Raw genomic sequence first — 27451 nt, forward strand, 5'->3', positions numbered from 1 at the left:
CTGAGGCAAAACCCAAGTTGCAGGTAGTCCAGTAGGAAATTCCCCTAGGAGTTTCCATGAAGGAAAGACTGTAAAATTTAAAAAGCCACAATTGCGTGCCCACAGTCAGGCCTGGTGTGTGGCTGGCAGACATACTTGGCTTGCTGCATTGGCAGGATTTAAGATTCTTAACATTTTCTCTGTAGTGGCTATATAATAAAACCTCACACAGGATATAGTTTCTACATGATGCATTCCTTTGATTGCAATGGTTACACAGTTTATATCTTACACCCCCTCCCACCTCCTTAGCATTTGTTTAGAGGCTTAAATGTTCCATTTTATACATTGATAGATTTGAATGTTTTATTGTTGGGCATTTCTAAATGCTTCTCATTCCCCCAGCCGGTACCGAAGGCATATGTTTCTGAGAGACCACATGCACAGACCACCAGCTCTAGGGTCAGGTTTACTTGTGGCACTTACATTTCAGTGTGTGGTTTTGAATTGTCACCAGAGGTGGGCCTAAACTAAATTTCCACAGTTGTATTAGGGTTGACACTGATCTCAAGTGTTTCCCTACCATGGCTCTAAACAAAACAAGCCCTCATTTTGTTTTGATGGAGTCTAGGAGTGCTTGAATGTCACTACTGAGATACACACGTGAGAAAAATTTCAGGGAAATCCAACCCTCAGTGAATTTTAAGAAAAAATGTATAGTTTTGGTCTGATTTGAATGTAACTGCAAATTTCCTGGAGCAGGTTAAATTTTAAGAAGCACTTAAATGCCATTTTCAAAATTGACACAGGGACTGTGGATGCTAATGGCAAGTCATTTAAAGCTGCAAAATCATCTGAAAAGGTAGATGCTTCTTTGAATTTTCATAAACATCTGTGCAAATTAGGTACCTAACTTGCAGTTCACTTGTAAGCCTGGGCACCCTACATAGTGTTTTGCAAGTTTGTGCTATTGCCTCACACTGTGAAGTCAGTCATACCTTTGAGACTTCTGCCCTGTGCTGTGTTGCCTGATGCAGACACGTCCTCATGTGCTGCCAGTTGTCATTCTAATGTGATTGATAATGGTACTTTCCTCGGTGTCTGCTCTCTGCTTTCATTGAAGGATGTAGTCACTTAGTGAACAAGCAAACAGGGGCAAGTCTGGCTTCTTCAGACTCAGCATGGTATGTGAAGCAAGCATTGGTCATAGCTTGGGCCATGCTGTGACCATTTTGTGGTCTCTCAGAGTTAGCTGTGGTTACTAACAATGCAGTACCACAGAACTGGCATCTGGCTTCCCAAGTAAAGGATGGTGGGTGAGCTTTGCATCTGATCTGTCTGAATTTGCAAGGGCTTGTGAATCCCAACCTGGGTTTTACCCAGGGTTCTCTTTCTCTGACAAATATTAAATTCACTGTTAGAACCTGTTGACAATGTTCATCACAGTTTAATAGTTCATAGTATTTTTAATGGTGAAGAATTTGGGCCTGAAACTCTTTCTGAAACAAACCTAGATGCATTCATGAAAATCAGATTTGAGTTCACGGGGAATTTTTAATACAAAAGGAATGAGCAAGAGATTAAGGGTTAAGCCTGAAGGAAATAATAGGGATATAAATTACTATCATCACATTGCAACTTTTGTATCTTGACATTTGGTGCAGTTGCCTTTATCTTCCTTCATTAACATTTTGTGTCCAAGTGCGTCGACTCATTGATGATGACCAAAATAACAATTTCAATTCAAAAGTTCTTTTCCAAAGCAGGTCGCAATTAAGAAATGTTGGTTGCTTCATGAAATTAAAATTCATTGGACTTCACTAGATGGAAGTAGCTTTCCCTTCATTAGTTCTTGCTCATTACATACTGCAGCAAAATATGCATAGTTAATTTGAAAGAGCTCTTTGGCAGTCTTGATATTAGCTATGTCTCTCCTTTCTTACCTCAGAAGCTGTTTTTTGCCTTAGTAAGAGCAACATCTTATCCCTTTTCAGTCTCTCTTTTTCTCTTCCCACAGCAAGCAGAATTTTGTTCAACTTAAGTTTCATCGGTCTTTGCCAGCACACCAGGATATTTCTTTTTTTTTTGATCTTCAGTATAACTTAGGACTGGAAAACTGAGGCCAGATTGTTTATTTGTACAAGTTGTTGCATGTCTGAAGGCAACAGATTGACACACCAGTTGTGGATTTGGGTAACAAAGAGCACTGCACAAAAAAACCCCATGATAAATAAGGAGAAGGCTACAGCAAAACTTTTACCAGTCTCTTGAGCTCTTGAAGAGCATAGATCTCTGAATTAGCTTTGAAAATTGCAAGAATTCATTGGTACAAATTGCTGGTTAGGAAGAAAAATAAGCAGGAAAAAACCCCAAGCATTTCACATAGACTCCAGATTCAAATAGCTATAGTAAAGGGACTTAGGAGATATTTTCTGTTGTTCTGGTAAGTAGGAGTAAGGTGAAAGCATTCTGAGAAATGCTCAGTATTGCAGAATCTCCCTGATGAGGAGGCCAATGGAAAGAAATGAGGACAGACTAATAAGAATGCTGCGATGGAGGTAGAAGCTTCAATGAAGGGCATTGAAGCAACACATTAAAATGAAGCTTCCATGGTTTCCCAGAAAATCAGTGGGTATTTCCTGTCTCTGGGTGTCTGATGGGCTATAGATTGCCTTCCCATCCCAAATGTTCTGTCTCATTTTTTATAACAGACATTCTTCTATTTTGTTTTTGTTGGTTCCATTTCCATTACTCTTTGAGGACAGAAAGCAGCAACTTCTCTCTGCTTCTTTCAGCCTTTCTGGTAGCTCATTGCCTTGTGTAATGTGGCCCCACATGAAGTCATTCACCTTAACTCTTCCTACACTACAGAAGTTTTAGTTAGAAGTTTAATCATTTTGTGGTGATTGTGTTCAAGTGATCAAAGAAGCTGTGGTTGCACAATCCCTGGAAGTGTTCAAGACAAGGTTGGATGGGGCTTTGAGCAACCTGGTGTTGTGGAAGGTGTCCCTGCCTATGGCAGGGGGGTTGGAACTGGATGAGCTTTAAGGTCCCTTCCAACCTCAACCATTCTGCGTTCTATGTTTCTATGCTTTATTTAGTGGTGAAGTTGAGGTGAGATATGGTAAATTGAACAAAACTCAAACCATCTCTTATGAGTCATGAATTACTAATGTGATTTTCCTCAGATTTCCTCAAATTGCTTTTGAGGAAAAATAAATGTAAAATTTTACTGTGTTTTGGGGGATCTATGTACTGAATCTGTTATAATGAATATAGTTGTAATTATGGTGTTGTCAGAGTATATTTTCAAAGTTCCTTGCAGATGAATGAACCAAAAGGTATGTTTTAGCAAGTCTTCAGGAAAAAACAGTGAGGGAAAGTGTAGCAAGTACTAAAAACTAGAATGTAAACCCAGGTCATCCTGTTCTGTCCTTGAACTTGTCAGCTCCAAAAAGGTTTGTGGCCACTGTCAGCTTGGGACTGGAATGCCAGCAAATGGGCTAGTCCTGTGGAGTGCAAGTCTCATCACTCATTCAAATTAGACAAAACGATCAATAATTAAAGGGAGCTTTTGAAATTACAACAGTAGATTTCCTGGCATCATTAATGTAAAATGGATTTGAATGCTATGTCAGCAAACTGCTTTTATATAAATGCTTCTCTGAAGAAGACCTTATCTCCAGAAATAAGGAAAAAATTAGAGTATTAAAAACATTATCGTGTTTGTGGAATAATGTTAGAGAATACTTTTGAAATAAGGCTTTTAAAGCAAATACTACTTCATCCACATTTGGGGTTAGCCCCCCTATAATTCTAAGTATATAACTGTGCAACTAGCTCCCCCCCTCAAGTCATTGGAGATTTCTTTCCCAGCAGGATTAACCAAACTACAAATATTAGTGAAATTGTTCTAAAATAGTAGTGTGTGGTCGGGCCCAGGGGCAACTGTAGTCAGCTGATTTGCCTTCATGTTAACACTCAAAGGGCAGCGGGAATTAGTGACATTTATATTTAAAAATAAGTACTCATAAAACCCCTTGAAGTAGCTTGAGAGTGACTGTGCTGCCATGAATTATCAATACATGCTTCTGCAGAACAAGCAGTGGAATAGGGCTTTTGGTTCCTTTCCCAGTGCCTTGAGTCTTAGTGAAGTTTACTAGCGCTGCACCTGCTCAATGGTCAGATTGGTCTATAAAATGATGTGTGGAATGGTGCTGTGCTCTATCATCACTGGAAGTATTGAAATCTGGCCTTTTGCAGAAGGGTATTCCTGTGTGTTTGTACTATGCCATGCTCAATGGCCAGTACAATAATCTCAACAGCAATGTTGGTCCGTTACCCACAGGGAGTATAAACACCTTTAGAAATGGTGTACAAAGTCCTCATTATCTCAGTTTCTGTCACGCTGGTTACTTTTTCTTCACTTTCAGCAATTAGCAAACTATTGCCTGATGTGCAAATTACTATAGACTTTTGTTGTGGGTCAACCCCAGTAGGCAGCTTAAGCCCCACACAGCTGCTCACTCATTCCCCCCTGGTGAGATGAGGAAAAGAATCAGAAGGGCATGAGTGAGAAAACTTGTGAGTTGAGAGGAAGACAAAAGCTTTGTGTACAACCAAAGCAAAAGAAGGGATTCATGCACTGCTTCTGTGGGCAGGCAGGTGTTCAGCCATCTCCAGGAAAGTAGGGCTCCATCATGTGTAATGGTCTGGGAACACAAATGCCATCACGTTGAATGTCCTCCCTTTCTCCTTCCTTCCCCAGCTTTAATTGCCGAGCAGAATGTCATAGGTGTGGGATATCCCTTGGGTCAGTTGGTGTCAGCTGTCTCTGGGATGCCCCCCTACAGCTCCTTGTGCACCCCCAGCCTGCTCGCTGGTGTGGTGGCGTGAGGAGCAGAAAAAGCTTTGGCTCTGTGCTAGCACTGCTCAGCAGCAATGAACACATCCCTGTGTTGTTAACACCATTTTCAGCACAAATCCGAAACTTAGCACTATACAAGCTTCTGTGAAGAAATTAGCTCTATCCTAGCCAAAACCAAACCTTATTCCATACCATTTACAATATGCTCTGGTCCCATACTGTACAATAGATCCTCATTAAGCATCACTTCCCTATCCCCCCCCCACTTCCCATCCTTTGCTTTATACACAGATAGGATTCCCTTAGTCTGTGGGCCATCCCTTTAAAAAGTCCTCAAAATGTCCATTTAGTCCATGTTTATCTGTTTGGGTAGATACTCAGGACAAGAGAAGTGGTTTGTTTTATGGTGTTATTGGACACCAAAGTCAGATCAGTTGGACCACTGCTGCACTTTCATGGCTTTTTGTGGGGCTTGTCCTCTGCTGGTTCAGCTGGTACCTATAGTACAGCATACAACCCAAATCTTGGGTTACAGTTTAAAAGCATATCCATTACAATCTTCCTCTGTTGTCCCTTTGTATAAGGCCATTGTGTTTAACATTGTAATGAACTCCTCACCTTCTCCAGCATGGGCTTATCCACAGGCCCAAAGGTCCTTCTGCTCCTGTGTGGTGGTCTGTGGACAAGCCCATCCTTTAGGAGTGTACCTGCTCCAGAATGACCTTACCTGACCTTACCCATAGGCCACAGTCCCTTCAGGGGAGTACCTGCTCTGGCATGGACTACTCCATGGTCACGTATGCTTCTGGATGTGCCTGCTCTAGCATTCACTTATCCAGTCACCGTCCCCAGGACTTGAGTTCTAGCCTATCCAGTACAGCACCTCAGGAACAGCAGCAATGCCCTGGCCATCTACCAGCCCATTACTGTTATCAGTGCATTCCCAGGCAGAATAGGATGATAAGGAGAACAGGAAATGGCAGAAGCAAAAAGCAGCCACTAACAAGCGCTAGACTACAGTGAAGCCAGCAAGCCCCATGGCAAGCACAGGAGCTTGCCAAACAGTAGCTAACCAGCTATAAATTTGATCTGCCATTCTCTGATCAAATCTGTTGCTACCTCAAACCTGTCATGCCCTACACTGGGTGCTAGAAGGGACTGTTATGGGTTAACCCTGGTTGGCAGCTCAGGTCCACACAGCTGCTCAATCGCTCACCTCCATGGGATGGGGGAGAGAATTGGAAGGGTAAAAGTATGAAAACTTGTGGGTTGAGATAAAGACAGTTTAATAGGTAAAGCAAAACAGAACAAGGAATTAATTCACAGCTTCCCATTGGCAGGTAGGTGTTCAGCCATTTCCTGAAAGCAGGGCTTCGTCATGTGCAGGGGTTACCTGGGAAGGCAAATGCTGTGACTCCAAACCTTCCCCTTCCTCCTTCTTCCCCAGCTTTTATGCTGACCCTAAAGTCATAACATGTGGAATGTCCCCTTGGTCATTTGTGGTCAGCTGTCCCAGCTGTGTCCCCTCTCAAATCCTTGTGCAGTACCAGCCTACTCGCTGGTGAGGTGGTGAGAGGAGCAGAGGCGGCCTCGACTCTGCGTAAGAACTGCTCAGCAGCAAGGGAAGCATTAGTGTTATCCGCTCTGTTTTGTAGCAGAGCATACTCTCACAAATGTAGCACTATACAAGCTCCTGTGAAGAAAATGAGCTCCATCCCAGTCAAAACTAGTACAGCCTTTTATACTTCGCTGGCATCTTTACAGTTTTGTGCCACTGGGCATAAGTCGCGAAATAGGAGAACGCTTTTTATCCATGTGAATTTGCACACAGAACATAGTTGTTGTGCTGTGAAGAAAACCTACACCCTTTTATCAGGTTATTTGTACAAAACTCCCCCATTTATTCCAGACAACAGTGGAATAAAACTACAATTTTTGCTGTATTAATAGGGAATGTAGTTTCTTCTAAGGAAAGGCAGCATATCAGTCAGGATTTTATTGATAATTTTACTGGTATCTCTGATTTGCACAACATCAGGTTACCTGTTAATCAAGAGTCCTTACCTCAGTCTCAGAAACTTGCAGGTGTGCTGCGACACTGAAAATCAACTTGACGTTGAATGGCTATGTTATGTAGGAGAGGGCTTCAGGGTCTCCAGCCCTAATTCATACATGACTACCCAAAAGTAAGAAAACATGCTGGGAATGTGAAATAGAGGGAGAGATAAACCAGAACAAACTGATAGGAAGAATTGTTCCTGAAAGACAGACCTTCATGTAAAAATCAAAGCACCTGGACTTCATTGCATTCTGGTTTATAGGGGATTTTTTAATCAACTAACTTCAGAGGGAAGGTAGGCAGTACCACAGTTGATGGCAGTGACCCAGAGCAGACCTACAAGGAATGGTTTTATTAGTTTCCATTTACTTAAGAAATGTTTTTCTGGACTGTAGACCATCTAGTCCACATTATCTTATTTTTGACCTCAAAGGAAGTCAAAATAGTGGTAGTAGTTCTGCATAAAAATAACCATAAGAATCATCCTCCTACTAGTTACTGTAAGAAAAGGTGTGCAACTTCGGAAACCTAGCATATTCATTCACAGAGCATGGTGCAAGAGATAATATTTGCTGCAGGAAGAATGTTTCTGAATTAATTCACAAGTACGCAGAATTAGGAAAATAAATGCAAATCTAGCTACGAGGGGCAGTAAATTTTCTAACACCAGGTCTCCAACTAGCTGGCTTCTGGCCAGAAATCTGTCTAAACTAGCTTTCTTCTCTTCTGGCCATCGTTGCCTCTCTCCCTCTTACAAGGAAGAAAGCCCTTTATTCAAATGCTGCTGAAGTTTCATTGTTCTTGCCTCCATAAACAGCCAGGTGCTTCTTTTTTGTTTCAGTTTCTAAAAGGAAAGAAGGATAAATGGAGAATAGCTGGCTAATGGCAGTGCCTGCGTCCCCAGGTGAGGTGTGGATGTCACCTCGGTAACATTTTAGCTTTTCTCCTCGCATCTTGCAAATAACAATTTGAAATCCTCCTACATATCCCTGTGCTTAACTTGGTCCATGGAAAAAATGTGGATTATATTTTCATAACCAATTTTAGAACTTAGGGGGTTTATGTGTGAGAAAATATAAAAGCTATCAGGGTCTCTCAAGATACCGCAGCCAGAACTAAATGCACCAGGCTGTGTTCCCTGCCAAAATCTTTCTAAGTAAATCCTAATGTGACTTGATAATTTAGCTACAGACCTTGTCTTGGAATACAGCCAAAACTTTGAAAGACTGGAAGTTTCAGCTGGCAAAAATGTGAAGGTGAGGTGGTGAATTCATAGCAGACTGGGTTTTCATTTTAATTATACGGGAACTCAGCTCTCAAGCAGAAACCATTGAAAAGAGAGGCGAGAAGAAAAGGTGAAGAAGGAGAAAAGAGACAAGTAACAGTTTATGCCCCCTCTGTGAGTTAAGCTGAGGCTTTCAGGGAAGGGTTTTTTGGCAGTTGTTTCTTTCAGGCTTGTTCAGAATTGGGAGCACAACGAAGCAGGATAATTGTCAGAAGTGAAATGGTTGTTTCTTGTTCTACTTAAAGAAGGGTGGTTCTTTCTGCATACTGCCCTGTATCTAGGTTAGTGCACAAATCCAGTGTCTGTACCAGCATCAGACTTTTCAGCAAACTCAGGCAGCTAGTTTTGTACTCACAATTTCATAGTGATCCTCTTCCCTCTTCAGTAATGTGGCATCTGGGGCTTTCATGTGCAGTTTGTAAATGGAGAACAGTCAATGCTTCACAACCTTCGTAATTAAAGAGCGTTCATGAGAACATATTTCCATTCATGCTGTTGCTAGAATTTTAAACCCAGATAATTTTCTCCCTCCAAACTAACCAAGTTCCTCTCTCATGTCAGTCAGTTTTTCAGGATGATACCCAAGACAGGGGCTCCAACACAAGTGCTCCGTACCATGCTCATCCGCTACGTATGTTATTAGCAGACAGACAGAAGCTCTTTCACCTCCCTCCATTTTTTTAGGCCGTATGATAACAACAGGAGATCCCACATTTGCCAGTTTTTCATATTTGCTTTGATTGTGAATTATAAAATTTTTTCAACTCTTCTCCTTGAAAATACAGTATTTACTTGAATAATTATGGGTGAATGGATCAGAGGCAAACAAGTTGTTTCTGCAAAAACCATGTCAGCTATAGCTTATGTTATTTTGTAGTGCTTTACACTGTTTTAATTTCTGAATATACATTTTTAATCATGTTTTTCTTACTCATTTTTTTTGGGGGGGGGGAAGATTGTATTCAGTGGTTTAACTCACTGTGGTTCAACTACTCTCTACTATGTCTGCAAAAAATACATATCTTAGTTATTAGACTAGAGGAAATGAATAGGTAGCAATGTGTGGTTTTTACACTTACATTACTTTTCAGTGTAAGTGTGATTTTTAATAGCCATGTCCTGATTTTATCTCCGGATTTCAGCTTCTCTGTCAGACAAACAGGTCCCTTTTCACACTTGAATGCCAGCCATTGAAAATACAGTTGCTCAGATGCTCACTTTGCTTGTGCTCCACAGGAGCACTGTCTTTGTAAGTACGTACCTGGGTTAAGGTTGACATAGGGAAGGTAAACAGTAAGCACCTTACTGTACCGATTGTGCTGCACACCATGATGTTGGCTAATTTTCTCTTAATTAGAACCAAATGTCACATCCAGAGGCAGGATGGAGCTGGGCCTCCTTTGCTTGACTGAGCATAATATGTGGCCAAACGTTCCAGATCTCCTGCATCACTGGAACAGGAGCTCCAAATTCAGGGAGTATCTAAACAGCATGAAAAAATTCCAGATGTATAGGCTTCTTTGGCTTAGGCAATAAACTAGTCTTGCATTTAGCAGACATTTTGTATATTCTTTTTTTGGAACTGTGTCAAATAATTTTTTCACTCTTATTTGTATTTCACATTTTTTTGTAGATGTCAGCTATCTGCCTTACTAAAGTGAGGAACATAAAATACTATTGCAGTAACCTGTGACAATGCCTTTAGTCTGCTTGCTGTTAGCTATTTATGGTACAGTAATGTTTTATTTCTTAGTCTAAACCCTAGGACCATATTTTAATGAAGATTTAAGACTACGATACAGCTGCTATTCAAACTCTGTAAGAGAGGAGCATGTTGGAATAGCTCAAGATTTACTGCTGAACTGTCGGTCTTTAAGCTACCGAGTGTCTTTATCCTTCCGTGCAGTAGCTGCGGTGCAAACTTTGCCCACTGGTGTGAAGCAGACACAGCGATTAATGAACCTGAGGCGCGCTAATCAAACATATGTTTTCTTGACACAATGATTGTGTTATATATCACATCCGAATGTACAGGCCTTTATCTTCCCTTAATGATCTAGCAAGGGGGCTTTTTTAAATGTGGGCGTTTTTCATGCACTCCTTAGATTTGTTCCACAGGGGGTGACCGTTAAAAACATCTGACGGGCATGCAGTTAGCCAGCTCCCTGCTGAGATTAGTAAAATACTATATTTAGTAATAGCACTACATCAAGGAACTCCAGCATTGCAGGAAACAGTTTGATTCAACACTTTTTTTCTGTTTTTTTAATTTATTTTTTTTTATTGTATGTATTATTTTTTCATCTGGGACAGTTCTTTTTTTCGTCCTGGTCTTGTTTTTTATCTATGCTTTAACTTGTCATAAAAGTCTTTGTTCATACAACAGGACTTTTTCCCCAATTTAATTTTTTTTTTCCTTTTAACTCTACTCCTGTTCTACTCTCATAAATAAAATATATGGAATTGTAAAGCAGGTAGTAAGAATGCAAAGTGATATTTGCTGCTCCACGCCTGAGGAGACTAATATATTGTTTGTTACGAAAGTTCTGTGGGTAATGCAATAGAATACTATACTGTGGTAGCTCCTATAATTGGCTTTGAGAAAATGGTTGAAGTGAGCAAGTATATTTAATTTATTAAAGTATAGTATATTTAATTTATTTAATTATTTTATAAATGAAAGTATATTTCATTTATTTTCACACCAGGAGTATTCCTTTGCCAGTAAACATGCATGAAACAGAGTCTGAGCTCAAACAAACAGAATTGTTTCACTTTCTTTATAGTAGATGGCATAGGTATAAGTAGAAGAGCAACAGAAAGGGAAAGATAAAAGACCAGTATAGAAAAACAAGAATTTCACTGGGAAGCTAAAGAAAGAAAAATTATTCTTGAGACTCGTGTGATTTTTGAGCCCATTCTGGTTTGCTTGTCCCTTTAAATCCAGAGCAACCTATATAGAATCTTGGAAATTATTCTGTAAATTTTGGACTAAATTGGGTGCTTTCCCTTTAAGGGGCAGATTTAAAGGAATACCATCCTTTGTTCTAACAAAATAGTTCAGGCTTGTCAATCCAGAAGATTTGTGCATTGCTGAACATAATGGCATTTTATTACCTAGTTTATTTCTGTCTAGCATTCTAAGACTCCTGCTGGTGCGTTGACTCAAGAGTAGTTTTTGGTTTGGAAACATGAACTCCAGTGTCACAGATGAGTTCTTTCTTTTGGTAATGCATATTATTTCTTTTAAGTTATTAAATGGTCAAGAAAGAAAGTGTTTGGCCAGACAGAAGTTGTGTTTCAAACTGTGAAAACCTAAGCAGCAGTGTGTGAAAATAGTAGTCTTTACTTTTACTCCTCTTGGTCTCTTGTTAATGCACAGTTAGCTTGTTTCTAACAGTGGTTCAGTATATTATAGTGAAGCTTAACTGCTGTGTATAACGGGTCTCTCACCTTCCTCAGTTGTGAATCAGTAAACCATAGCCCTTGTTCCTGCAGAAGGACGGATGTCCAAATCCAGAAGTGCCCACTGAAGACCAGCAGACTATCCTGTTCTATTTACACAATAATTTAGGCAGATAACGATGGCCATTATCTGGAATTGCATATTGATCCAGTGGATTATAGTAGCTTATTTCAAGACAAATCCTTCAGTATTTTTACAGTTTCTATCAGGACGCTTGCACATAGGAAGGTATCATAGCAAAGGTAGATTCAAGAGATGCCTTTATAGAAACACGAAATGCGAAATTTCCTACTCTTAGAGCAGGTTTAGGATAGAAGTAACCTTAAATGTATTTTCTTGCGCAGCTTTATGCAATGTAATTTAGTTTTCCCTTTATAAAACAACATAAAAGGTTGAGAATTTTGGCTATGCCCTTCTACATTCAGTTGTAACATTGTAAACATTCATCTTATATCTTCCTTTATGGGAAGCTATAAATGTCCGTCAAAGTATTTGCATCTCTTCAGTAATTTAAAGTATTACAAACAAGGGCCAAATTTCAACATACTTGTCAAATGGTTTCAGACCTTCACATACATTTCTATATACATGCACCAGTTTGTACTATCCCTCTACACATACTCATGCCATGCAGCTTGTTCCTGACTGAAACAATCTGTGAAAAAGATATACAGTTGCATCTCATGTGGATATCAAACATGAGCGCATACATGTATGAGTAAATGCATGGCATGTGCTTGTGGAAAAAATGACTTCTAGAGCATATGTCATTGCTTTGATGCCCAGGATGCACTTTGCATTTTAAACACAGAGGTTTTGTGCTGTACCCGTGGAGTGCTGTGTTTGGGATTTCTGAGCTGGTTATACATGATTTGTCTCAGATACTCCACGTATGTAGTTACCCAGGAGAAAAGCTAGCAGTGCTGTGTGCTTTTTCCAATAAATGAGCAGGCTCATGTAGACTTATTGCCAGGATCTTGTTGTTGTGGTGCTGCTTTGTGCTATGTGGACGTACCTTGGAGGAGGATTATGTGTCAATCACTCATAATAGTCTGAGGCTGGAGTCTTGCATTTGACATACATAGAAACTTGCACAGCCCTTACTACAGACATCTGTATGCTGGCCATTATTTTCTAACCAGGTTCCTAATGCTGTTCTGTAAGGTGATCTCTGCCAATATGTTATCCAAATAAAACATTCTGAATTTTAGTGAGTGAAATTTCATTGCTGTTTAACCCTTAAAATGCACTATGCTAATTTGTGAATAATTTGGCCAGCCTTCAGTCACCTCTCCTTGATAGCAAATACTGAATCAAGTATTTACTTGATTTGTTTCCTGCCTTAGATGGGACACTATTCTTCAAATAGATTTAGAGACATTCAGGTTCCTCCCATACTTAGTTGTAATAGCTAGGACATATAAAATGCAATACTGCTGTCCAAAAACCTAGAAGCATCTGCTCCTATTTAGACTATTTGATAACTATTCAACCACTACCCTATCTGTTAGAGTGCCTATTTTGGGCATTCTGCCCAAAAGGTAAATACTTCGCACTCTTGGTTGGCAAAAAAAAACTCGAAGCATAGATCAGATTTGAAGAAGAAAGAAATAAAATAGAGAGCTTGAGAATGTAGCAGCTAGACTGATAAATAACAAAATGTGATTACTGGGAAATTGCGCATACCATGCCAATTGTAGAAGAAATCTGAATGTTTCTGTGATTGCACAAATCTGTAGGCTAGAGAGGTTTGATGGAAGGACACAGTTATATTCTGTCCCCCATTTAAAGTGCAGTCTTTTGGGTTTTATATTACTTTTCATATTATTAACATAATATGAAGGTGTTTGGGTTGGTTCAACTGAAGAGCTTCAACAGGGCAAGAGATAATTAGAGAACTGTTGTCTGAGAAATTACAAAGTAATGGCTTTGATACATTCAGATGAAGCCAAAAATGCATCATGAAATTCCTCCAGGAAAGTTAAGCCTAGAAAGAAACCAAAATTCTGAATTTATTGCAATTTCAATGTGGGACTCTACAGGGGTTATGGATCAAATCTGCTGTTGCAGATCATAACGTCACATAATACTAATTATAATTTTTCCTCTGGGTATCTCCTGTTCTTTCAGCTTGTTAGCTTTGCTTTATTCCAGTGGACGTTTGTGAAGTGTAATGTTATTTATATTATTCTCATTACAAATAAGCCTACAGGCATGCTATGCAGTTCAGAAAGTGCTATTTTTCCATTTCTCCATATGTGATCTAAGACATGTACTTTTCTCAGTCACCAGATTTTGCACTATTTGCTATGTCATATTTGCAGTACAGAATCATCCTCTTGAGGTTTTTTGCCCCATTTCTCCGTATCACATCCCCGCAACACATACTCAGCAGAATACGGAGCTTGCAGCCAGATACCACAGTTGTGGAAGCTTCTTAAGTCCTTGTCATAACAGTAGTCCCTGGCATTTAAAGAACTTCAGTTTATATTTGCAAGCCAAATTTCATACCTTCATACCTCTTTTGATTAATCAAAATTAAACCATTGTATATGCGAAGGGGCCTCTTGTGGTTTCTAAGTAAGTAGTATGGCTTTTCTGGCAGAGAGCCACAAGCAATTTAGTGGGCACATATTGTGGGGGTTGAGAGAGAGGCAGGGATAATCCAGAAAACTTTAGGAAGGGCTGAGTGAAATTAATATTTTTATACACAGTACAAGAATTTTGCATTCTGTATCTTACTTTTGGCCACAGTAAAACTGTTTTGATGTGTTGGTAAAATAATTCTATAGCATCAACTTGGTTTTCCTCTCAGCCAGTTTTGCACTGATTTTGCTTCAGCTGAATTATTCCCAATTTGCACCTGTGGCAGAGAAGAGCTAGGCACAGGGGATTTCATTCACACAGTGTACACTTAAGTATCATATATACTTATGTCACTAAATTATTTCCACGGGAATAACTTTAATATTGTTCCTAGTTGTCTTCAGAAATAATAAAGTTTAATTTTGTAGCCTAAATGTCAAAATGAGGCTTTATCATGTCACTTTTGCCTGAGAGCTGTACAGCTGTAAATAGATACTAACATAAAAGGTCTGTCTCCAGCAGAGCCGATCTCTCTTTCCATTTCTGACAGGGGTCACATAGCCAATGTAAATTACCACCATAAACTAAATTCCACCTCTCCTGTAGAACAAAGTGCTTGATCTGCCTGTCTAGAAGCCAGGAGCTAGACAGAGAACTGTAATATTTCAACAATTCAGCATGAGTGGCAACCTATTCTTAATAATGAAGCACTGGCAACATTTAATTTCATTTTGTCTCAACATATTAAAATCCATGCTTTCTTTAGGGGATTTAGGAACTATTGGAAGGGAGCCTAAAGACAAGGAGAATAATTCAAATAGAAGCACTATCTTCCTCTGTATTTCGTGCAAGATTGAGGTTCAATATGCACATCTTGACATTAGTAGGGAATGAGTTACTCTTGGAAAAGGATAGCCTAGCCGTCTCAAGAATGTGAGTTCTTCTCCATTTTATCTGTCATTTGGATTTAATTAAAAATCAAATTCAAATGTAGATTAGCCATGTCAAAAGAGTTAGTGGATTTTAGTAGAAATGGAATTACTTTTGAAAAATTTAAATTATTATTGCTAAGTTTTTGGAGGTATAATGATTTACATGTATGCTTCATAACTAAGCTGCACAATGCTGTTAAAATTTATATCTAGGCTGGAAAAGAAAACCTGAAGCTAGGTCTGTATATAGATACAACATCTTGGATTCAGTCTCACAGGCCTCAGGAACTGAAGAACACAGCACTAGAAAAACTATCCAACAGACAAATCAGAGAAATTTCGGCCCCAGTTCAGTATTATTTTACACACTTCTTGTTTTATACTGAAGATGAATTCAATGTAAATGTTTGGAATTCTTCTTACAAACTTGTTGAAAAGGGACAGTATTTTAGCATGATTCCCTTGTACAAACCTGGTGTTTAGCAGATTACGTATGTTATTCTGTTATAGGTACACTACAGTGATAGACAAAATGGCAAAGAGTGTATGACCTGTTTGACACTGTCTCCTGTGCAGATGACTTTCCAAGGTATCGGAAGCTCCATTGAAGCCAGCCATGACCAGGTATAATACCTTCACCCCACACTCTCGTAATTTTATTAATATCCAGTAAGGCCAGAATATCAGCGTTAGTAGATTTTAAATGTCAGCACATCTTGTGCTTTTCATATGGCATGTTCTTGTCACTGGGATTTGCTTATCTTGCCATAGTAAAATCCTGATTAGATCTAAAGAGCAATCCATAAAGGAGACAAAACTATATTGCCTTTTACATATTTTTAAGACGTTAGGAAGCCTGAAGAGCTTGCTTTAGTTTAAAGTCAGATGTAAGGTTTCTGCAAAGGTTGTGTTTGATTTTATGAATGTATCAGGTCTTGTCTATCCTATTTGTAATAGAAGATTAGGGGTAGATGGAAAAGCAGGGAGATGAAGCCATCATCTCCTGCCATCATCTGTCACAAGAAACTGGCATTTGAGAGGGGAAAGGAATTTTTAATCAGACTGTAAAACTCCTGTTTTGTTTGGCTGTTCTTAAAATGTTTAATTCAAGCCTCTGGCGAAAAGCCAGGAAGAAAAAAACCCTAAATGTTAATCACTCAGCACCCTGCTCCTTCAGATGGGAACTTAGGGGGGCTTCCATTTTAATATTCTTGTCCTCCAACACTCAAGTATAAAAGCAGGGCAACACTTGGTTACTCCAAAAGTTTTAAAAGCAAAAAGGAAAAAAATTGATGAAACCAAACCTTGTACCTTTCAGATCTTCAGTAGATTGGAAACAGTACCAGTTTTATTTGCCTTTGCAGGCCATCTTTGAATTGTACTGTGTTCACATTTACCATACATTTTATTAGGCTCTGTGACAAATTCTCTAAGGAAAGAGGGAAAGAGGGATAATTCTTAATAATTATCATAATTAGTTACTTTTGGGGAAAAGTTGCAGACATTTTAGCCATATTTTTGATTGGTGCATTGTTGTTTTTTTTCATTTTATTGGAAGTTTCTAAGTTAGTTGTTAACATAAACTAAGCCCATTAGTTATTTACATGGTAACATGAGGATACTTCCTGTCCTTAAGTGTTCGAGTGTTTGGTGTTTTGTAATAATGGAGAGCTGTGGTAAGTCAGACCATACTTCGATGTTCAATTCTGATTTCATACAGCAACTTGTTTATGCTGTTCTAAACTCACTCTGTTTTTCTGTCGGTAAAGATTGTCTTTTAAAATTTAGTTATAACTCAAATACAATATTTAGACATTTCAATGAATTTGAGGTGGTCCCTGTCAATTTGATAACAACTACATTCTGGGCTACCAGCCAGCTTGGCCTTTGTCTTAGCATTTATTTAGGCTAGAGTATGATATGTAAACAGAAAAAAGACTTTGTAAGCAAAAAGCACATTTAAGCCATCTGAATAATTATACATTTAAGACATCTAAATGAAAAAACTGCTATTGAGCCTGCAAAGTCAAGCACCTAGAAATGAGGAAATTCTAGATTACATGCAGCATTACTCTGATCCCAAGCGTACCCATTCAGCGCTCCAAACAGGACATTCTTCTGGGAGGAAAAAAAAAAAAACATAAAATCACATAGATATTTTATCATAGGATGTGCAGAAATAGGTTTGCTTGAAGCATAATGTAGCTACAATTTCCTAATCTTGCTTCAACTTGAAGTTTAAAAAATGCTCATTGTTGGTTCATTGGTTTTAGTTATGTAGTTTTCAACAGTATTCTTCAAAAGGAAAGAAAAATGTTTTGTCATTGCATGATAGTGTGGTTGCATTATTGAACCCACATCACTCATGAAAAGATTTCATCTGAGCTGAGAGCAAAAGAAAGCAATCACCTAAAAGCCAACTGCCAACCAGTGGGTCACAAAAGAGATCCACATACTGGACAGGATTCACAAATTTGTGCTTGTCTCCTTCCTAAATATCAAAAGAGTTCCAGTATCTGGGAAAAGGGATGCTATTGACTGGTTGTGTTCGATAAGCAGGGTGGCAGGACTGAATTGAAACATTATTTGCCTTCACCTAAATAAATAGAGAATAACAAATCATTAGCAAACAGAAAGCTCATCAAGTGTCTGTCAGGCACTGACGTTAATTACTGACAAAATTACAGGGCTTAATGGGCTAACTAAAAAAAACCCAGAGCAACCAACTTTTGTTTCCTGTTCCTGTGTAATTGGTATGATTTTGCTTGGGTTTCTCCCATTTTCCTCACAGCAGATTAACTTGATACCGTTATTATTCTTAAAAAATAGGAGACAGAACTGCTGTACCTTTGTTAAGCTGAAATACCCACGTTTTAAAGTTGGAAATGCAATAAGTGCAAGATAGCTGTATCGTATAAAACTTGAATTCCAGAAACTCTTCTTTATCTTAAGTAGTCTATTACTTTTAAATCATCTCTTTTGCATTGTATGGTAATTAGGACTAGTAATTAGGACTAGTCACCTGAAAGCCTGTGATTTCAATAGGCATGTTGATGCCTATGAGGCCTGACATAGTTTGACTTCAGGATCTGTCCACTTCTATGCTCATGAGTATAATTTTTCTCATGTTCATTCTAAAATGTAGATTTTAGAATTTCTATGTTTCTTAAAAGCAAAACTGTCTAAATGAGACTCTGGAATAGTTCGTGGGAAAGTGGTGGGAGCTGTATACCAGATTTGTCCCTGTATTGCGGCAGCAGAACCACAGCTGACCACATACCTTGATCAAAAAAACAAAGAGAAATGAAAAAAAAAAGAAAAAGAAAGCCAGCTTCCCAATGGCATCTCCAGCACTACAGTCTGCCTGCTACATTGGATTTGTCTTTTGTAATATATCTCTCTACTCACATCCAGTGGTAGATTTGCTTCCAGCAGATACCAGATGGTTACAATCCTACATAAGTACATTATCTTGCTTTTTCAAATATGCCAGGACTTGACACAGCAGTTTTTCAAGTCACTTGCTCTTTTCCTATGCTCTCTAGGAAGTTTTCATTCTTTAGATTGGTTCAACTTGTGATTTTAATGAGTTTACATTTTTTCCCTATATACTTCATTTGAGCTCTTTCAGATTAAACATTTCATACTTGTACACTAATTAGTGTGCATTTCAAATGGCTGATTGACAAGACATATCTCATTTGATCATGAAGCAGTATTGTGGAAGCAGTTGCTGCTCTTTCATTTTCCTTTGGCAAACAGTAAAAAAAGGGAAACATCCCTGAAGTACCGCTGCAGTCTAGCCTGCTGCATGTTTTGTTGGGTTTTGTGTTTAGCTGTGCCAACATCTTTGGTAGAAATGTAATGGTTTTTAGAATACTTTTTTTCTGAATGATTTCTTTTCCTATTTGGGCCCATTTTGAGATTTTTTGAATGCTTGCCATGGAATACTCAGCCTGTACGACTGAATTTTTAACCCTGAATTTTTTTTGAACTTGATGTTCATTGAGGAGTGACCAGTTCTTTACTTAAATTTCAGGAGAGACATCAAAGAACAGTGCATTTTCTTAAAGTTTTATTAAAAATTTTTTTGTGATTTTGGAGGTTTTTATATATGTGCAGTTTTTGGAGTTGGCAGTATTATCCATTTGCTTATTACTGACTTCTGCCATTACTTCATCCTATAGTCCCAATGAGATGTGCTGTTAAAGTGACAACTTCTTTCAAAGCAGACCTTTTCTGCTTATATTTTTAGTCCGTGCTATTTAATCCAATCCATTATATTTGTGTTGTATGTTAGACCATGTTTTTAGAACTTTCCTACACTTTAATGCTTAAAATAGAATATTTTTATTTTCTAGGGCAGATAACCATTGTGTGATGCTATGTATAATCTACCACTATTATCACTTTTATTTTCAAGTATAAAAATAGCTGGAAAGGGAATAAGCAGGGGCAGAAATTGTAGAGGTAGAGAGCTACTGATGAGACAGAGAGACTTGATAAGAGAGTCCAGCAGGGAGGAGATGTGCTAAAAGAAAGCTGCCACGCTCAGCAGTTTCAGAAATTGCTGACAGAGCGCTTGACAAACAGCAGTGACACGCAAACGGAAATGTGGTATGAGGCAAACCATCAATACAGGCCTGCAAACAGGCATTTCTGGGCAGGGCTAACGGATTGTGGTAATGCCCAAAGGTGAGCAACTCCCAATGCACTTGAATACAGCAAAGGTGGAAGTAGTGCTCTAGGGATAAAAGACCTCAGAGATGGGTGTCAGGCTCAGGGGAAGGTGTCTGAAGCATTGAAACTTAAGGTTTAAGAAGAACTTTACCCGTAGCATCAAATACATAATACATATGAAGTTCCACATCTCTGTATTTGTTATGGTCTGAGAATTGTAGATCTAGGGATTTATGCCAGCCAGCATCACTGTCTTATCTGTAAGAAAAGCAAAAGCCACAAAACCTAATGCTGTAGTCAGTGAGTATGCAGAGGATGAGAATTTTGTCCAGTGCTGTACCTGAAAAAGATTAATGGGATTAGGTTTTTTGTTAAGATACCTTTCCACATCATAAAAAAAGATTATTTAGTGGACATGACATTAATTTCTGCTTAAAATTATTTTTGTTCTAAGGTGAAATTCTTGTTTTCTAGATGTTCAGATTTACTTTAGGGGGCAGTTTTGTCCTGGACATAACCAAAAAATAAGAAAATGTTAGGTTTTGGTTTTTTTTTTTAAGATACATGTGTTACTTTTTTTGGCTGGTGTTATGATGTGCTTCATTTTTCAGCTTATTTCCACTTGATTTACTATAAATGCAGTTCTCATTTCTTTGGGGTGGCTTCTTTGATAAAATGAGAAAACGTTAGTTTGACTCAGTGAAAATCTTCTTGTATTTTTCCCAAAGCCTGGCAATTCCATCACAGCCATTTCAGCATCAGGACTCCTACCCGACCTTGTAAAAGCATCTCCTTCTCATGCCAGTGTGATGCGGCTGACTGATGCCTTCTCCTTGACATAATCTTCAGAGTGAGTCAGGCATGGCCGCAGCTGAGTGCCTGGTGCTCCAGAAGAGCCCATTCATGCTTTTGATATATAGCACCATGTCTCACTCTTCTCTTACTGTGTCAGGGAAGTTTCAGTCAGGAGTCATCCCACCAGGTTTTAGTTAGAATCACCAGGCTGTTGTCTGCTATTTGGAACTTTTTCTTTGGCTGCTGTGCTCCCCATGACTGTGTGTGGAATGTTGGTACATTCTCTCTGTATTCTTCATCTTCTGTTTCGTATTATCTCCGTCTAGATGTACGTGACAGAACATTTGCTTTTCCCTGGCAGCTGAGGCTTTCCTTGATGAGCCTGAGATCAAACATTTGTATTTGTTCAGGATGCATAATCTTTCGTTTTCAAAAAGTGAGTTAATAATTAACTGCCGAATGGGAACAGAATGTAAACCAAGGCCTGGCTATCTCCTGCCAGACCTCTTCGGTGCTCTCACTCAGGGCTTCCTGAGCAGCTTCCCAACGTGACTGCTTGCTGAAGATGCCGATGTTCCATGGCTCTGTGTATGTATGTTTGTTTACACAGTAGTGTCAGCAGGGTATGAAATGCTGCTGTTGCAGTCTCAGGGTACCTTACCTTGCTTGGCATGTAAATGATGACAAAGAAAGACCATGTATTTTATGGGGACTCTTCTGCTGGTGACAACTGTTGGTGAGGTTTCACAAGAGTGGTGAGATTCACAGAATCACAGAATGGTTGAGGTGGGAAGGGACCTCTGAAGGTTATCTGGTCCAGCCCCTGTGCCCAAGCATGGCTACCTAGAGCAGGCTGCCCAGGACCATGTCGCAGGATTATCTCCATAGTGGGAGACTCTATCTTGGTTGTTCCTTCTCACCGAGTTCATCTCCAACCCTGGCTACTTCCTAAACCACTGAGCTGGCAGAAACTAACTCCAGTTTTTATCCAGTTAAGTGAATTGAACTGATGTACTGTGGCTTACAGGAGTACCAGAGCTGAAACAAGGGAGACCTCAGGACTGCCCAGCCAAGAGAAGAGGAGGGAGAGCCACCCCCTTCCACAGCAGCAAGCTGTTAGATCAGGTTACCCACCTTGTAAAATGTCCAATGAAGAGGATGAGGCAAAAATTAACTGTACAGAAAACTTATTTTTTTGTAGAAAGGTTTGTCTTGTTTGGTACTCTTAAACCTGTTCGCTGTACAGTAGCATGACCTGGCATAAGAAAATAATAGGAATGCACACATAAGGAGGGAGGAAGAGCAGGATCATATCAGCCCTGAGCTGGAGAAGTTTAGATGTTTTGAACTGCACCCTTAGTTGCTTGCATTAGCAGGCTTTCAGTGCAGCGTAGCATGTGGAAGTGAAAAGAAAGGCGTTAACAACATGCAGTGAGCCAGCCTTCTATGGATTACAGGCTAGGTCTTTGCTATCCTTAGTCTGAAAATCTGTTTCTGGGTTGGTTTGTTTTGCTGTTACTTTAGGCTCAGCTGGCCAATGGGGAAATATAAAAATCTTGAATCTTCTTGTTGGTGTTAGGGGAGAAGCTTAAAAGGGAAAGATACTGGAGAAGTTTGGAGAAGCTGAAAGTGTCAGTTTCTTCCTTGTCACACTGCAGCAGGAGACTGAGTCTTCTTGCAGTATCAAGAAATCTACCAGCTTTTTTCCTGACAGGAATAAAGAGAGGGAAGACAACAGAGGTGGGTTTTTCTACTCAACAGTTAAAATCGGATAGGCATACACCTACTAGACAAAAGTTGGTGACAGAGATGGAGGCAAAATCAAAGTGGAAGGAGAGCCCCCTAGTAGTTTATGTTGCAGTTGGGATTATCAAGAATCTGGATTTTTCACCTTGACCCTGAGAGGACATATTTCATTTTAATAGCTATTGTTCATTTTAATTTCTAGGACCGGTAAAACCTTTCAAACCTTATGATTTAAAACTAACACTTACTTAGTCAAAACCCAGTTGCTTTTTTTGTAGGCACCTCCATTTTAGACAAAGAAAGTTACAGTGTACATGACTCAACTTTGTCACCTACCCTGTACTTGTCAGAGTTATTCTGTGGCATTTTCCACACACTAATCAAAGTAATGCTGTGTCTGTTTGTTGATGTGTGTTTAATCACTCGTCATTCAGTGAAGTTGTTTAACACACTAATGATGTAATTGCCATTTCAAAATACATTGCCTTAACCACTCTGCAAGACAAAATAATGATTTGCACATGTTGCATCTGAGGAAATGTGCATTTGCCAAAATTGTGTTTGTCACCTAATTTTTCCACTTCTCTTGAAATAATATCACATAGCTGGCATTATGCATTTACCTAGTACAAATGAAGTTTCATAGTTTCTTGTTTGCATAATCGTCATGCAGCTCCCCTGAATCTACATAGTACATCCTACACCCCTTCATGTCAAGGATTCATAGCAAGAAGCCAGGATCTCATAATAAATATCCCGACAATAGCCTGAAAGGAAAATGAAGGAAGTTGGGTTTTATAGGTAATTAATAATAAGTAATTTGGAACAAAGGAATAGTTTTGTCAAGTAATGGGAAGAGTGTCAAAGTAGTCATGCATGCACACTCAGTGCAGATTGTGGCAAGTTCCTGTCCAACTTAAAGTTCAGTTCTAAAGTTGCTCTCTAAGCTATGCTACCTGTAATATGGATCAGTACATTGAAGCTTTAGATCTCTGCTGAACATGAGGAAGTTGTGGAGCTATGTTTAGGAGCACTAAGATTAAATTCAGTTCCTAGATATTCATGGTGCAACAACATCCTGCTTTCTTCATTGGATGTTTTTTTAAATACCCTATCAAGAAAGAGATGAAAACTTATCCTAGCTTGATCATGGAAATTCCTTCACTTTCCTTTTTTACATGATGACTATTGATACCCTGTGTCAGACATCTCCAGGGAAAAGAAGTGCTTATATTCTTTCCTATAACTCATTTAACATAGAATCTGAGTCCTTCTCTTGTCTGTCAAACTCATTTCATATATAGTTTTTTGTAGTCTCGCTGAGTTCCTCAGATCATCGTGTCAGAACATCCCACTGTTTGAGACAGGAAGGAGTCATCAGCCAGCCTTCTCTTCAAAGCATTTAATGCGCAATATCCTCACTTGATGGGAGTTCTTGCATCCCCAGAAGCTCCATATGTACTTGTGTCCTTCATTTCATAGCCCTTACAGATGGTCTGTGTCCCAGTACTAATGCTTAATTCCAGTAAGATCCTTCACATATGCTGAATGTAAGTCTGCTTCCAAGTAATTCACTGTCTCAAGGATCCAGGACTTGAGATAATAAACACTAAAATGGAGGTATCAAGCAAAACCAAAACAGTGAACTCTTAAGTTAAACTTTAAATTTTGTAAGTATTTCTTCATATTCATTCTTTCTCTTTCCCATCATTAGGGAGACTGTGAGACCTAGTTTTCCACAGATCCTTACGGCTGTACAAATAATTGATTTTACAGTCCAAAATCTCCTCTCTCATTCTGCATCCCCTCAAAAAAACAATTCAGACTGGCCCAAAATAAAGAAAAAAGTGTGTCTAGCCAAAAAAAATAATTAATTTTGTACTTGGGCATTAGTAGTGAAAGTAGGAAAATAGCTGAGATTCACAAAGCTGGTGGGAAAAATGATGAATTACTTTACCTACAAGCTCAGCGGCTCGTGTGCTCACACAAGATGCAGAAGATGTAAATTTTATTCTACACCTCTCTTTGCAGGAGCATGAATCCTCTGTAGGAGCCCTCCTCATGCTGCAGAGCAGCACAGCTGGGTGGCCACAGGAACACAAAGTAAAAAGCACAGAGTGGTCATCTTCTTTGATGCACTAAAACAGTGTGTTCAGTAGAGCTGCGTGAGCAGAAGGGTTTGGGGGAATTCTTCTTTAACAAGATATCAGTTAGAGGGCTGTTCTGAAAGGTGAAAAGAAGGATTCGATTCCTCCTGGGAGTCAAAGAGCTGTAAGCTATGATTTTCCACAGTTCGGTATTGACTATCAAGTGAATCTTGCCCTTTTGTTTTCACTACAAATGGCCAAAGCTAAGAAAACTAATAGATAACTTCTAAGTTTCTGAAGTTATTTACAGTTAAATTGCAGAATACCTGTCCCAACTCTGGAAGTGGATTTACCCAACACAAAGCTGCTTTTTCCAATGTATATCTATTTTCAGGAAGAACATGCTTACCTTGCTCTACAGCCCACCCCATCCCTGCCACCAATACATATCCAGGTGGTGGTGGCATTGATTAAACCTGCAAGCCATGTGCTCCTCATGGTTGGAGGTTGCCACATGGACCCCAAAGAGGGACTGCTAGGTCAGGCTACAATGGCAGTTTAAGGTAATAAGACATGTTCTGCTGGACTCACTGTGTTCCCCAGCACCCCCTAGAAAGTCTTCTTCCTCGATCTCATTATTCTTCTAAGCATAACTTGCAGACAAAATGAGAACTTCTCTTCCTCAGCATTCAGCTCTTCAGCTGTCTATAAAAAAGCTTTGCATTTGCTTCAGGGTGGATATATGGCAAGAATTCATAAAGGACAACTTGGCATTTGTTTTTATCTCTGCTGTTGCTAAATCTCTTATACTGGTAGCTCGATACCGTAAGTGCTGAAGACTTAATTCTCTACATGATAACAGCAGTGAGGCTCTAAGCAGTTCCTGTACCCATCATGCCTAAGCTATTTATATAAAAAGCACACCTTTTGCTGATACTGACTACAGGGCTCGTCCCAGTAACATAAAGATTTTAGCTGGTTTGTGGGATCACAGAACACCTGTTTAGTCATTGCTTCAAGACATCAGGCTGTTCAGCAAGTCAGTCCTATTTCAGACTACTCCCTAAATATTTCATATTTTAACACTGTTTTGAATAATTGGGGTCATTTTTCTAGCACAGCAGGCTCTAGGGAATTATGAATTGAGAAAATTTTTATGTTGTCATATTTGATTCAGTACCCTGTTGTCATTTATGTGAAGTGGTACAATAATACACTGTCAGTCATTTAGGGGACAGCTGGGTGTGCATGAAGCTTTGTTCTTGTGAGTGAGGCTTCCCAGGGTGCCGCAGTTCATCAATGCAGCTAATACTGCAGGACCAGGGGCTTGGTTTTGAAGTATGCCAGAAAACAGGAACATTCTTTCAAATTAAATAAAAAATAAACAGGGATCGGTGTGTAGACCTTTTTTTGTCATCATGCATCTGTCCATGCTTGTGAGGAAAGTAGTACAAAAGCAAAAAATTGGAAAGGAATGTTTGCTATAACTTTCTAAGCTGCAAAATAGTTAAGCAAGAAGATACGGGTTTGGGAAGGAATTAAGGAAATTAAAAGGAGGCATCAAACACTGGCTTGACCAGAAAATGGTTTAAAGCCCCATTTGACCTTATAAACAAAAATATTAACACAGAAGTAGTCTGACATGCTGGCAAATAGATTTGCACATGTCAAAGTACTTTGAGAAAAGTTGCAAGAATTTGAAAGTTTTTTGGCCCTCATTTAAATAAACTGGATCTTGCAGAGTTTTTTGGAACTCCCCTGATAAGTAACACTTAAATCCCTTTTGATCAAATACCCTTTCTCAGGCAATTACATCTTCTTAATTTAGAGGCCAGTTCAAAAGATTGCTTGTTACCTTCATTTAGCAAAGGTTCAACTGCTGCAGTTTTCTGATCCTTTTAAAAAATGCAGTGAAAGTTTACACAATAAAAGTTCTTTTTTTCATTCTCAAATTAATTATTTTGAAATATCTCACAGATTACATCAGTTTCTTACTTGCATTCATGTTGCAAGATGGCGACTATTGTATGTTGCTAGTGATGCATTAAATTAGTTGTTTACATTATAAAATCTAAACATATTAGAATCTTTTGTGTTTGTCTTCAAAGATTCCTATTCTAATAAAGCTTTCTGAAACAAGTTAGGTTGTCTTTTTTGTTTAGTTTATGCATCAGTGGAGAACCTAAAGATCTGTAGCCTCTAGCCATCCCTGTCTGTGTTTAGTAGAGTGTAAAGTGATTGTATTTGGGGCAACATATATTTTCATTTAAAAAGGAAAGTAATATTTTTCAATTAATCATTTTGCATTTATAAAAAGTAGCTCCTGGGGCAAATGTAGATGGAAAGTTAAAATTTATCCTCTGCTCTTAAAGACTGTTTTGCTGTGAGTTTTAGTTGGAGTAAAAGAAGTTTGTACAATGTACTGAAAAATAGAAATTTTGGCTGCATCCTTCCTATTTCTGATGGCTTTGTATCACTCTTCAGGTCAAAGTGATACAAGACCAACATTCAGTAGAGAACAGTATTTGGGATTTTAAAGAAATACACAATTTGGACTCTCAATTTTGCTCTTTAAACAATGTTATAACAGAGACCTAATGAAATATGAAAAATAAAAGCAAAAGCTGATAGCTTTAATATGGCTGGAGTTGTTTTGTGAAATTAACTTTTATTATTAAGGGGAACTCATGAATACATTTTTAGCAGCAAAGGAGCTTCTTGAAGAGTCAGCTGAGCAGTGTAGCAATGAGTCCCCATACTTTCCCCTCAGCACACTCCTTTTAAATGCAATTGTCTTAGTTCTTCAGCTGGAGATATGACTGCTTTAATACACTTTATAGGTCATTCTGCATCTGCCTTGCAAACATGTGTTTTAATATGTTTAGACATACACCTTTCTATGTCAACAGTATTGGCAAGTCATGAGAAAAGAGCAGGGTTTCATTTGCCTGTCAAAACCCAAAATAACT

The 27451-nt window shown here is 38.9% G+C and overlaps 1 protein-coding gene across 5 annotated transcripts in view; it reads left to right on the forward strand.

Moving 5' to 3' along the window:
• STAU2 (staufen double-stranded RNA binding protein 2) overlaps nucleotides 1–27451 on the forward strand; it is a 143873-nt gene that overhangs the window by 69029 nt on the left and 47393 nt on the right. For 3 of the 5 annotated variants that reach the window (XM_061448277.1, XM_061448278.1, XM_061448281.1), the window contains exon 12: nucleotides 15685–15798. The exons of the other annotated variants lie outside the window; for them this stretch is intronic. In XM_061448277.1, the coding sequence (XP_061304261.1) occupies nucleotides 15685–15798 (114 nt within the window). The remainder of the gene's footprint in view (nucleotides 1–15684; nucleotides 15799–27451) is intronic. 5 annotated transcript variants of the gene reach the window in all.

The sequence above is a fragment of the Pezoporus flaviventris genome, unplaced genomic scaffold (assembly GCF_033815535.1).
Source record: "Pezoporus flaviventris isolate CSIRO_AGI_PZ_B2104156 unplaced genomic scaffold, CSIRO_AGI_Pfla_v1 ptg000007l, whole genome shotgun sequence".
Lineage (NCBI taxonomy): Eukaryota > Metazoa > Chordata > Aves > Psittaciformes > Psittacidae > Pezoporus > Pezoporus flaviventris.